Raw genomic sequence first — 12659 nt, 5'->3', positions numbered from 1 at the left:
TACAAAATGTACTTAGTGGTTTCCAAATTTTATACTATAAGTTACATGGTTGTATCTAAGTTTTTAAGTGAGATGTATGTGACTTAATTTGGGACACATAGTAACTCTCAGTAATTTCTAGCCAAATTCTACTAGAAGAAATCTACTTGGATTTGTGTGTGTGTGAGATAAGATATACCCCAAATGAATCTGTTTAGAAAAATAGGAGGAAGGAAGGGAAGGAGAGAGGAAAAGAATGATAAGGGAAAGGAAGAGAGAAATAAAAATAATAAAACTTTGACCCTGATTAGATTGTTATATTATACTTCTTTTTCATTTTTGTAAGGAACTAAAATGAACAGTGATTGAAGCAAATTAACCTAATCAGTTATTTGCCCTAATACTCCAACAGTTGCAAAGAGGAGACAAAAAAAAAAAAAAAGAAGAATAGCAAAAAGTGGTTTAAAAAGTAAGTGGCTAGAATTATAGGGAGCTGCCACTGGTCAAAGTTGCTAAAATGTAGAATTGGAATGGATTAGAGAGAAGCAAATACTTCAGGATCCAATAGCTCAGAATTTTGTAGTTTTGACCTTGAGTGAAAGAATGGACCTTGAATTTATTATTTTTTTTGAAAGGATTGGATATTCCTGTGGTTGTGTGATTATGTGGATGTTGCAGCTTGGAGCTTTGTGTACATACCAGGTTTAGCTGACTGAATAGGTAAATTAAATTATTCCTCTGGATCATAAAGACCTTGGACTGCTTTTCTTCTTTATTGTCTTGGTGTTGTCATCCAGTCTCATGACTTTAATTACCTTTACTCCAAGTTTATATCCCCAGCCCAACCTGTCCTCTGAACCCCAGAGTTGGACCCTCCTCTTTGATGTCTAATCTTCTTAGCTAATGGCAACACTGTTCTTCCAGTTGCTTAGATAAAATATCTTGCAATCACCCTTGACCTCTCTCTTACTCCATATCCAATCCATCATCAAATCCCATTGGCTCTATCTTCAAAATATATCCAAGAATCCAGAATTCAAACACTACTCATCACTATCACAGCTTCCCTTTGTCCAAATCACTATCATTTCTCCCATGAATTATTATAATTGTCTTCTTACAGGTCTTCCTGCCACCAGCCTTGCCCTGTACAGTCTGTTTGCAGCATAACATCCAGAGTGGTTTGTTTTACAAATATGAGTCAGATCATGTCATTCTTCTGCCCCAAATCTCCAAAAGATTCACATCTCAGAGTAAAATCCCGAGTCCTCACAATGACCTATAAAGCCTTGGAGGACCTGGACCTGTTTACCTTTCTCAGAACCTCCTAAAGCTCATCTCACTATTCTACTGCAGCAAGACTGACTCTGCTATTCCTGTAAGACTAGGCATGCGCCTCCCCTGGTGCCTTTGCACTTTCCGATCCCACTGCTTAAGGCGTATTTCTCCCACATATCCATATGGCTTGCTCGCCCATCTTCTGCAGGTCTTCTGCTCAAATGTCACCTCATCAGTGAAGACCTAGTTAGCCACCCTATTTTATACCACAATACTTCTTACCCCTTCCATGCTTTTTCCCCCATAATTTTTAATAATTATCAGTATACTGGAAAATATACTTATTTACTTTTATTTTGTCTTTCTCTTACCTCTAGGTTATAAGCTTTATAAGAGCAGGAATTTTTGTTCACTCTTCTATTGCCATCTACATAACACATTTCAACTAAACACTGAATAACATGTGTTCAGTAAGTATTTTGAATGGGTGAATAAATAACTAGAGACTGAAAGCACACTCAAGGAACTTTTAATCCATCATTTATTTTATTTTATTTTTCTTACCATTATAACAATAAGTTTCATTTAAATGAGTGTCAGTTTTTAAGGATATTCAAGAAAAGCAAAAAACAAAAAACAAAAACAAAAAAACCACTGAAACAGACTTTGAAATTTCTGGGCTGTGGGATCTTCAAATCTCTAAATTATAAAGAGAGTTTTCACCTGTGTATAATCTCACCATACACTCAATAAGTAGCTTGCTTTAAGGCTTAAATCTTAAAAATCAATAAGTATTGTTATAAACATAATCATACCCTTTCCTCTGTAATAAATCATTTTTTCTATTTATAAGTCACGGTTAGTCATATCCAAATTGAACCTCTTAAAGTTTTTGTGAACCACTTTTACAAAATTTCTCCTTGAAAAAAGAACCCAAATCCCTATAAACGTTTGTTTACAGAACTGGTTTCTAAACATTTCTCAAGTTCTGGCGGCTCAAACAGAAGCCAGCATGCTGAAAATTACTTCTTCAGTAGAGTACATCAAAAAGATCACCTCAATTCTCCTATGGCACATTCATGTCAACAGAACCCAGCATCAAACTTACTTTTTAATGACTGTGATAAAAATGTTATTGGAGGTCCATGGATCCCTGCATACCAATCTTTTCTTGTTTTTAGGCATGGCAATTATATCATTTTTATCTTTTGTTTGAGAGGTCAGAGACCTATTTTCATTTCTCCAAAATATGTGCATCTTTGCCTACTTCCATGTATTTCCTAGTTTATTACTTTCTATACTATTCCTAGTCTAGTTTTCATATTTTTTTTAATCTGCTTTACTATTTGGTAAGATATCATTACATGGAGAAAATTTTCCTGACTTTCAACTTAATTTTTTTTAACCTTACCCAATTATTTCCAATTTATGCAGAATTAAGATAGACTAGAGATTGGAAGATACAAACAGACAAGAACTTCACAATGCAGACTCTCTACAGTGGGATGTACTGAGATAGAACAATGAATCTTCCTCATGGAAGGGTTCACAGGGAAACTAACTACCCATCAAGAGGGAAGTGGAAAGGAAGTTGGACCGAATAATGACTGACAGTCCCTCCCTTTGAAACTTAAGAGTTAGAATTACATTATGATGTTAGTTTTGTTTTCAAATGGGGACTAAAATAAGTTGAACTGTTTCAATATTTTGTTTTTCATTTTTTGGTTTAAATGTATATGGTATATATTATTTTATTTCCTTAAATATATATTACTATCTTCCCTGACCAAAATAAACTGGAAATGCTATTTTAGTATCTAGACTGCCCCCTTCTGGCTTTCATGTCAGACTCTATTAATCACTTTAATCCTCCCATACATACTCTATACTTTGCAACTGTATGCTCAGTTCAGGGATAACGGTTTCAGTATGTTAATTTTATATATTTTATACAAAAATATGCAGACTGGTATTATGCCAACTTTCCCAAGGGTTTCTGAAGGACAGAGCAAGACTCATTTTTAAAACTTCTCTACCAGCATAAAAAAAATTTGCTCTTTTAAAATTCAAATAAAACCTGCTATTCACAACAAAATGTCCAGGACCAAATGCAGAACTTTTGTGGAAAAAGGATAATTAACATTGTAGTTTGGAAAAACAGTACCCTCCTGTGTAGTGGCCAGTAAATTATTGGTCTTTCTTAGTTATGTCTAATTAGGATGCTTTAATTCCCTTTTAACAGTTGGGTTCATAGCATTTTATATCCAGCTACATTAAGAATTAATTTTTTGGCTTGACACCAATGCTAAATTTGCTTATGCAAACAGAAGCCATGCCAAGGGCTTGAAGGATGATGACAGTAATTAACCCAAATCATATACCAGGAGCTATTCCAATGAAAGTGTCTGTTAAATAGTGTATCTTTTCCTGATGGTAAAGCTGATCCTACAAAGGGCATGCATGTACTGCAACCTCCCACAGAATGTTTCTTGACACTAATGCCAGAGACGGAAAGGGAAGAACTACTGGGCTGATCAAATAGCCATTTCTTATTCTGATAAACGAAATGGGAAATGTGGAGAAATGGGGGCATGTACCTCAGTTTAGAATTTCTAGAGGTCAGTTTGATATTAGATAGATCAAATGACTTAGAATGTAGCATATCTCATGCTCCTATGTCCCTACAAGGGACCATGAGAGATGTGTAAAGAGAATTATCATTACAGCAATAATTAAAGCAGGAAAAATCTGCAACCAGTATAAATTTTGATTTTGTTAAATAAATCTTAATATAGTAAAATGATAAAATATGATATTGCCATTTGACAAAATATAATGCTGTAATAGAATAATATTTGAGGTTCATTATATACTGAGTTACAAAGACGATGGGTAAATTTTTTAAAAAAATTAAGACGTTATAGAGCAGCATTTGAATTATGATACCACACATATAGAGAAAAGACTATAACAAGCCTCACCAGCATGTTAGCACCAAATATCTCTGGAATATAGCATTATGAGTATTTTGCTTCTGCTTCTCTTCCTCCTCTGTTTTCTCTCTTCTCTCTCCTCTGTTGTCTTTCCACCTCTTCATGCCATTCTGTATTTTCCAAACATTTCTTCAGTAACACAATTCCAGAGGAATTGACAGCTACTTAGTGATTGGTTGGAAATGTGTCAATGTTGAGACAGAGGAAGTGTCGTGGCCAGAGAAAGCTTTTGAGGAGGTAGGAAATAACTGGTTTCATGTAGGGTGTGTTTGAGATAACCAAGCAGAGACGAAGTAGGTGGCAAGTAGGTTTTTTACCCTATGGATCTGGAGCTCAAGGAAGAGACATGGACTTGAGAAATCCATGTGAGAGTCACCCACAAAGACGAAGGTTGTTGAAACTGGGAATGGATGAGAGTGCTCAGAAAAGAGTGTGGAACATAGCAAGGAAATAATGACTAGAATGGAGCCTCAGGAAATATAAACGTTAAAGGAAGACAGAAACTAATGGAGGCCCAGAGAGGTGGGAGAAAACACAAATGTGTGATGGTAGGGAAGTAAAAGGAAATGTCTCTTCAACAAGGGAAAGGTCAATGATGTTAAATGCTATGGAGAGTTTAAGTGAAATAATTTTTAAAGTGTCCCATGAGTACAACAATAAGTATTGTACTTATTTTATCAAGGCCCCGTTGATGGAAACCGTTTCAGCCAGGTGCCAGAAAGTTCGAGGAGAGAAAGGTGGTTTGGCAGAAAAATGTTTGGCTACAGAAAGAAGGCAAGAAGTAGGATAGTAACTGAACATAGAGTTGAGGGTGGAATCATTTTTGTGGTGATGGTATTAATTATAAGATGAGAAAAATGTGGAGTTCTCTGTGGGCTGAAGGGAAGGAGTTGCTAGAAAGGAAGAAGATGAAGATTAGAAAAGAGAGGAAACAATTCAGTGTCTCCTAGATTTGCCTTAAGCTAAGAATCCCTTGCATCATTTGTTTAAAAGACAGATTTCTAGAGGGGAAATCTTATAATCTGCATTTTTAAAAAACACTGTCAAGTGTGTCATCGACAGGAAAGTGTGGAAACGCTATATTTAATAAATGTATTTTGAGAAAATGGGGCAGAATGGGATTCAGCTCATAAGGTTATCCTTAAATCTGAGGAGAAAACTACCTTTGTTTTTTACAGGAGAGAATTAGAAAAGGCTGGGTGGAGATGCAGATAAAAGTAGAAGTGTGGTGACTGACTTCCCTATCTGCTTTGACTTTCTCCATCAAGTAGGACATGGGGGCCCCTTCTGAGAGAGATGCAAGAATTTCTAGGCACTATAAAAACCCAGGTAGAAGGAAGATATTAATTTATGGTGGAGCCAGTTTGCTGGACTCTATGATCTTTTGAAGCAGCACTCCACAGATGGGCAGCAAGTGTGACAAAGGCTAACTTGTCAGTTTTAACGTTGACATTTAATTGAAAGAAAGCTATTAAAGTTCAGAATGTCACCACAGTTTGGATGACATGGTAATCATGGAGTACAGGTTGGATAATAAAAGGAATCGAGGCAGGGCCTAGGTTTGCCTGGGGCTGAGAGTTTCCCGGATGTGGGACAGTCAGTGCTAAAACCAGGAATATCCCAGGTAAACCAGGATCGTTAATCATCTTAGGGGGCAAGGATGATAGAAAGTTACATTTGCGAACTGGGGGTCTAGGTAGAATAAAAACCAAATACAGTGAAAGTAACTGAATGTACAACTTAGAAATAGAAAAGGTTATGTTATGGCCAGGGACTGAAACAATTGGAGTCAAGTTTTCAGAGGTGGATTTGTTCCAGGTAATAAGATTCATGGTTTGTGATCATGAAAGTTGATGGCCAATGTAGAATGCAGATGGAGGACTCTGGAAGTATGAAGGTCATGAAGGTGAAAAGAGATTGAGTTTAATACAGTTGTTCTTGTCAGCTGTGACATCACCCAGAATGGTAGCAGGATGAAGTGGGATGAATTAGCCTGATGCTAGTCTTCTGATAGGACAGGAGGCAAGTAGATGCGGAGGCACAGATTATGGTAGAGCCAGATGGCATTGTCTTACACAATCTAGGGATTTGGCTCAAGTTTGAAGGATAATTATCTAGAAGAAGCAGTGAAAAAAATCATACAATATGCCCTGGCCCTAAAATATATGGGGTAAAAAAGAATAAACAATCTCCCTTCCAGAAGATTAAAGGAACAATGTTATTATCAAGGCAAGTCAGGTCTCTGTTAATGAAGCAGAAGAGTATGCAACAAAGTGGTTGAGAATGTATAACTTTTAAAAAAATGTTTAGTTGATCTAAAAACCTAAAAAAAATGTACATCGTCTTGCTTTATCAGGCCCTTATTGGATCAAGGAAAACAGTTCTCAGTGAGAAAAGAAAAGGTCCCTGTTGGTGGGGTAAGCACCAGAATAACTAGTGTTATTTGTTACTAACCACTCAAATATAAATGTTATTAATAAATACCATATGTTTTTCATTGAATTTGAGGAAGGTTGCTATATGATAGTTTGAAGAAATCGAATTAAATGGAACAGGTGGACATTATAGTGGTGTTTAATTAGGATTAAATGTTATTTAGCTATGTATATTCTGGTTTACTAATAATAGTAACTAACATTATTTCAACTTTATTTTTAAGTGCTCAGGACTGTGCAGGCACTTTGCTTGTACTTATAAGATGGCTACTAGTATTACTCCAATTTATAGATGAGTAATCTGAGGATTAGAGTAGTTAGTAACTTGGACCAAGATCATAAAGCTTAGGATATGTCAGAGCAGGATTTAAATCTAGCTTGTGTGAATTTTAAGTACAATAACATTTTTTTTAAACAACTTTGCTTTTAGGTGAAGTTCTCAATCATTCTGAAGTACCTCCAAGCCTTCGGCTGGCTCTGGGTATGGCTGAATGTGGCCACTTACCTGGGGCAGAATTTGGTGGGAATTGGACAGAATCTATGGCTTAGTGCCTGGGCAAAAGAAGCAAAGCACATGAACGATTTCACAGAATGGAAGCGAATAAGAAGCAATAAACTTAACATCTATGGATTATTGGGATTAATGCAAGGTTAAACAAAAAGTCTAGCTGCCTTTCTTTTCTCTTTCTAACCTAACTGATTCAGATGCAAACATAGGGCATTGTTTTACTTTTTAAAAATCTATGTCATAATATTCAAATACTTTGGGATAAGTCAAATGCCTGTTTTTAATTCACCATATTTGCAAGAGTAAACAAAAACTTGTATGTGTCAACTACATGGCCCACACTGAATATTATCAATTTGTCTCACTTAATCTTGACAATAAGTATTTAGAAAGGTGTCATTATCCCCATTTTACAGCTGAGGAAACTGAGTCTCATATGTTAAGTCAGTCAGGACTCAGAAGTCTTGAATACCTGGCTGTCCACTGTATGTGTGAGGCTTGTGACTGATGTGAAGATCAGTAAGTGAGTCTTAAAAACTGCATTGTAAGTAAAGCTTAAAAGTACATTGCAAGCAATATTCGTGTAAAAGTAGTAAAAGAAAACACTGTGAGGATTTAGAGCAGGGGAAAGCCATATTTGGTTGAGAGATTAATTTCCAAGGCATAGTTGGCATTTGAGGTGACACTAAAAAGATGGATGGAATTTTGTCAGGGATCACAGAGGACAAAAGCTGATAGATGCAGAGAAAGATGTGAATAAAGAGAGATGGGGAAGGTGAGGGGGATATAGGCATAGGTGAGGATGCCAGTCTGAGTAGTCTTTAGGTTATTGATAGGGCAGTAGGGGAACTAGAAACGGAAAGGTAGTTTGGAGATGATAGTTGGAAAGGCAAGTAGAAAACTTTGAGAATTGGGGAAAAAGAAGTAACAGAATTTGGAGTTATTTTTCAGAATAAGAATAAATTTTCAGTGATGAAAAAAGATGGATTTTTATTGGTGGGACTAAAGTCAGAGACCAGGGAGAAGTTGGGGTTGGTAGGGAAAAAATAATCAAGGATCTTCAGGAGTCTAGATGGGAGATAATCTAGTACAAAAAGATCTCTTATCTGATGCATCTCCTTGTCACCCAAAGCATCTAGACTAGTGCTAACCAATGGGTAGGGAATGCAATAAGATTTGAATAAAGTATGAATGGAGGAAGGGTCAGAGAGCTGCAGTGGGACTGGAGAAAAGGGATGGATAGGAAAGACACTGCAGTGAAAACATATGTAAGAATTGCTGATTTGTGGGTAGGAAGAGAACATCACTCATGATTTTGAAGTTTGGGTAATTGAGAGAACAATGAAGACAAAAATAAAGAAACCAGGGATGAGGGAAGTTAGTTGGTAGAGCAGAGAAATGATTAATTCAATTTGGGGCACATTTAATGGGAAGTGTGGATACATATTTTTCTGCTGTTTTTTTTTTTCTCCCCAGTAGCAGAATAGATACACATTGTCCTTCAAAGAAATTAGGTGATTTGAAAGAGTAAGAAGAAAGACACTCAAAAGTATAGTATTCAAAAGTGTAGAACAATTAAAGGGAAGATATTTTTAATTGATTAATTAATTAACTTTTGGCTGCATTGGGTCTTCGTTGCTGCGCGCAGGCTTTCTCTAGTTGCGGTGAGCAGGGGCTACTCTTTGTTGCGGTGCGCGGGCTTCTCATTGTGGTGGCTTCTCTTATTGTGGGGCACAGCCTTTAGGCACAAGGGCTTCAGTAGCTGTGGCACGTGGACTCAGCAGTCGTGGCTTGTGGGCTCTAGAGCGCAGGCTCAGTAGTTGCGGCACACGGGCTCAGCCGCTCCTCGGCCTGTGGGATCTTCCCGGACCAGGGGTCGAATCCGTGTCCCCTGCATTGGCAGGCAGATTTTTAACCACTGCACCACCAGGGAAACCCAAGGGAAGATTTTTTAAATAGACATTTTTTTATGTGTTTATAAGAAGAAAGGAAGACAAAGTGAAGGAGATTGATAAATTCAAATAAGAAATAACAAAGCCATCTATGTGGAAGTCTTGCTATCTAGGGATATGCATAAGGGAAAACAGAGATGCATGCTTTTGGTCACAGAAAATGAAGATAACATTTAAAAATTTGTGATTTAGTGCCTTGCTTCTGTTTTCTGCTCTCCTATCTTATTTTTATTGTGTGACCATAGTACTTCTTATAAGTATCTCCATCAGAAAGTAAGCAAATATTGTGAGACAAATTTATATTTGTTTTGTCATTCTGTTAACAACATTCATTGAGGAAAGAGTTGTTATGTTAACGACTAAAATGAGATACAAGGACTTAGAATATGTTTGGTTTTGAGTCAGTGAATCAAGTTTTTTGGCTTGTGGTTTGCAACTCGAGGAAAAAGTAGGTATAGACATCTAGAATGCTGAGCAGCAAAAGAAATGTCCCATATACATCTCTATATCTATGTCTGTCACACATATATAGGAGGGTTAAGCTCTTACCAATCCAGTGAGCTCATGTTACAGTTTTAAGGGAGACTCAATATCCTTCGGAGAATATTTTAAGTGAGCAAATACTGTTTTTCCTATACTAGACAAGGTATGCAAGTTTAGTGTTCAAAATTTTACTTGTGTAAAGTCTTACTTTTAATTAACTATCAGTAGGTATAGAAAGTATTTTGTAGTAAAGGTAACAGATTATGCAGAGTTTAATCAAAAAGATTTTTTCCTGATTGGATTTTTGTTTTTTGCATTTAAAAACACTTAAATGTTTGACTTGTTATTAAATACAATTATAAATTATTTCTTAAGAGATGAAAATATATAATTTCTGATTTTTTTAGTAGTCTGCAGCTGTGTCCTATGGAACCTGGTTCAATCAAGAGCAGGCTGTATTCACTGACATCATCAAAGCTCACAGTATTTTTTGAGCTTTAAAACATAAATAGCACTTTCACATGTTAATACCAGAGGCTATGAATAATATAGAAGGCTAACATTCAAAGAAAACTGGAGTACTGAAGCAGAAAACATTGCATCTATATTTTATAACAATAATAAAGATCTTACCTTATCTTCTGAAAAAGAAATAGCCCTGAACATTTTATTCCTGGTTCCCAGCTATTTCCTTTAGAATCTCTAGGGCATCTGAACATCCTTAATCTATTGTGTTTTATGCCCCCTTGTTAGGAACTTCCTTTTCCAACCCAATGTGTAAAATATAGGAGGCTTATTTTCAAAGTGCAATGTTTAAGGAGTACACCAGTCTAAGATGAGTGAGTGGATCATTTACTTTACTTACCTCACAAAATTCCACAGAAATGACAGTGGATAAATATAAAAGTAAAGGGTTCAGGGGATTTCAGAGTGATAAATGTCTACATAAGTGATTATACTGATAATCAAAGGTAGAAGAACCTGTAACCAGGAACAGATACTAGATGAAGCTGTAAAAGAATAGGGAGAGGTTCAGTCTAGCTGTGGAGGAGCTCAGGTACAGAGAGTAGGATTGAGTAGCGTCGAAATAATCAAAGTGATTCACTAGAACATTGTTCTCCTGTTACCAACTGGCACAGTAGTAGTACAGTGAAAACTAGGAAGCTGATGTTTAAAAAGGAAATTAGGGTTCCTAGTGTGTGTGACATACATAGAAGAAAGCCTCCTTATGTGGCTTTTGGAGAAGTTCCAGCCTACATGTCTAGATCACCATATGAGATTTCCAGTGTCACACCCACTCAAGTGGAATTTCCATTCAGAGGAGATTGGGGGAAATTAATGTGTACACAGTCAGAAGAAAGCCACACTAGGTACCTCTTAATTCACCATGTCTTTATCTTGCATGTTTTAACTGATAATGATGGATGGTCGTGCATTTTAATCAAGTGAGCAGTATAGATAAGAGCCACCAAATAGAGCAGTGGAGCCCAGAAGTAAAATAGTCATATTTGATATGTAAGAGAAGCTTAAAATTAGTATCTTCAGATATTCAAAAGCAGAGGCAAAGCAAGAGCAGAATGTGCTTAAATAAGTTCAATAATAAGAACAAGAAAGTTCTTTAAAAATTTAAAGAACTTAAAAAGATTGTACAAGTGTGAGAAGATAAATCGGAAGAAATTGTCCCAGATGTACAACATCCAAAACATAGATGGCAAATGATAAATAAGAAAAAATTAGAGGAATAATCCAAGATGTTCAACATCCATACAATAAGACACAGTAAATGCAGATGGAAATGATCAAATGCATAATATTTAACAACATTTTCTGTAACTGAAGAATACTAAAGCCTGTTCCCACAAAAATTTCCAGTTTAGAGCGGAAATACAGAGGGTTCCAAGAGAGTAGTTTATGTTGCAGGATGAGGGGGTGAAATAGGATGAAAGAAATAACAGACTATCTGCTGAATTTAAACATATTCCAAAGAGATTTGCTGACTATTGAATTGTTTGGTAATAGATTAGTGCTTCTTGCATAGAAAAATAGTGGTACAAGCATTATAAATTTACTGAACTTCATGAACATTATGTTTAGTAGTAATGTAAACGCTGAATATTTGAGAACAAAAGGGCAACAACCTATTTTTGGAAGGGCTAGAAGAAAGTATGGGGAGTGAGGTAGGAAAATAATAGAAAGTATTTAAGAGTAAGAAATTATTAAAGAGCAGTGTGTGATGTTATTTAAAATATAAAGGAACTAGCTAAAAGAATTTGAGGTGGACAGGGTTAACTATTTTTGTTTTGTTTTGTTTTAAACATTATACCTACAATGGAGCAAGAATCCTGTTGGCAACACACTTTTACTAACAATTTTGTATAGTAGAGATCAGCGGTGCAATTATGTATCCCAGAAGACTCAAGAGCAAATGGCTTAAATAACATGGAAATTTACTGATGCCTCAAATGGAAAAGTCCAGGCACAAGTTTTTAAACACACTTGAGCCAGGGTCTCAAACGAAGTGTCCACCATGCTTTCTCAGTTCTGCTCGTTTTCCTCTTTTCTTGAGGCATTCTCAGGCTTCACATGGTGATGAAAATGTTCTCTTACAAAGAACCTCTTTCCATAGAAATCCATGAAATTACTCTCCTTGAAACAATTTGAGTCACATATCCACCCTTGAGCCAATCATTGTAACCAAGCATTTCTTCCTCCACCCCTAAAAGTTCCCCAGTTTGGGGATTCTTTGTCCTTTCTTCTTACGCACCTGGATAGTTCTTTTCTGAGCTTGTCTCTTTCTTGTTATATTTTTGTCAAACACAGCTACCAATAGTCAATAGATACTATTAACTGTGTTTTAACCTATTCCACTGAAGCTACATGTTTATCATTTATATTTTCTAATTTTTAGTTTTTTCAAGAACCTTCTCACCAACCAAACTGTAATAGCTTGACAGACCAAAAATAGTTTATTCATGACTCATACCACTTGTCCACTGTAGGTCAGGAAAGGGCCTCTTCTGATTCTAGGGCC

The 12659-nt window shown here is 36.2% G+C and overlaps 1 protein-coding gene across 3 annotated transcripts in view; it reads left to right on the top strand.

Moving 5' to 3' along the window:
- LOC308618265 (multidrug resistance-associated protein 1-like) overlaps positions 1-12659 on the top strand; it is a 100161-nt gene that overhangs the window by 62172 nt on the left and 25330 nt on the right. For all 3 annotated transcript variants that reach the window (XM_081235857.1, XM_081235856.1, XM_081235855.1), the window contains 2 exons: positions 6607-6667; positions 7116-7335. In XM_081235857.1, the coding sequence (XP_081091983.1) occupies positions 6607-6667; positions 7116-7335 (281 nt within the window). The remainder of the gene's footprint in view (positions 1-6606; positions 6668-7115; positions 7336-12659) is intronic.

This window comes from Mesoplodon bidens, assembly GCF_964165515.1.
Source record: "Mesoplodon bidens genome assembly, chromosome: 5".
NCBI lineage: Eukaryota > Metazoa > Chordata > Mammalia > Artiodactyla > Ziphiidae > Mesoplodon > Mesoplodon bidens.
Note: the sequence above shows the minus strand (reverse complement) of the source record. Positions and strands in the feature narration are given on the sequence as shown.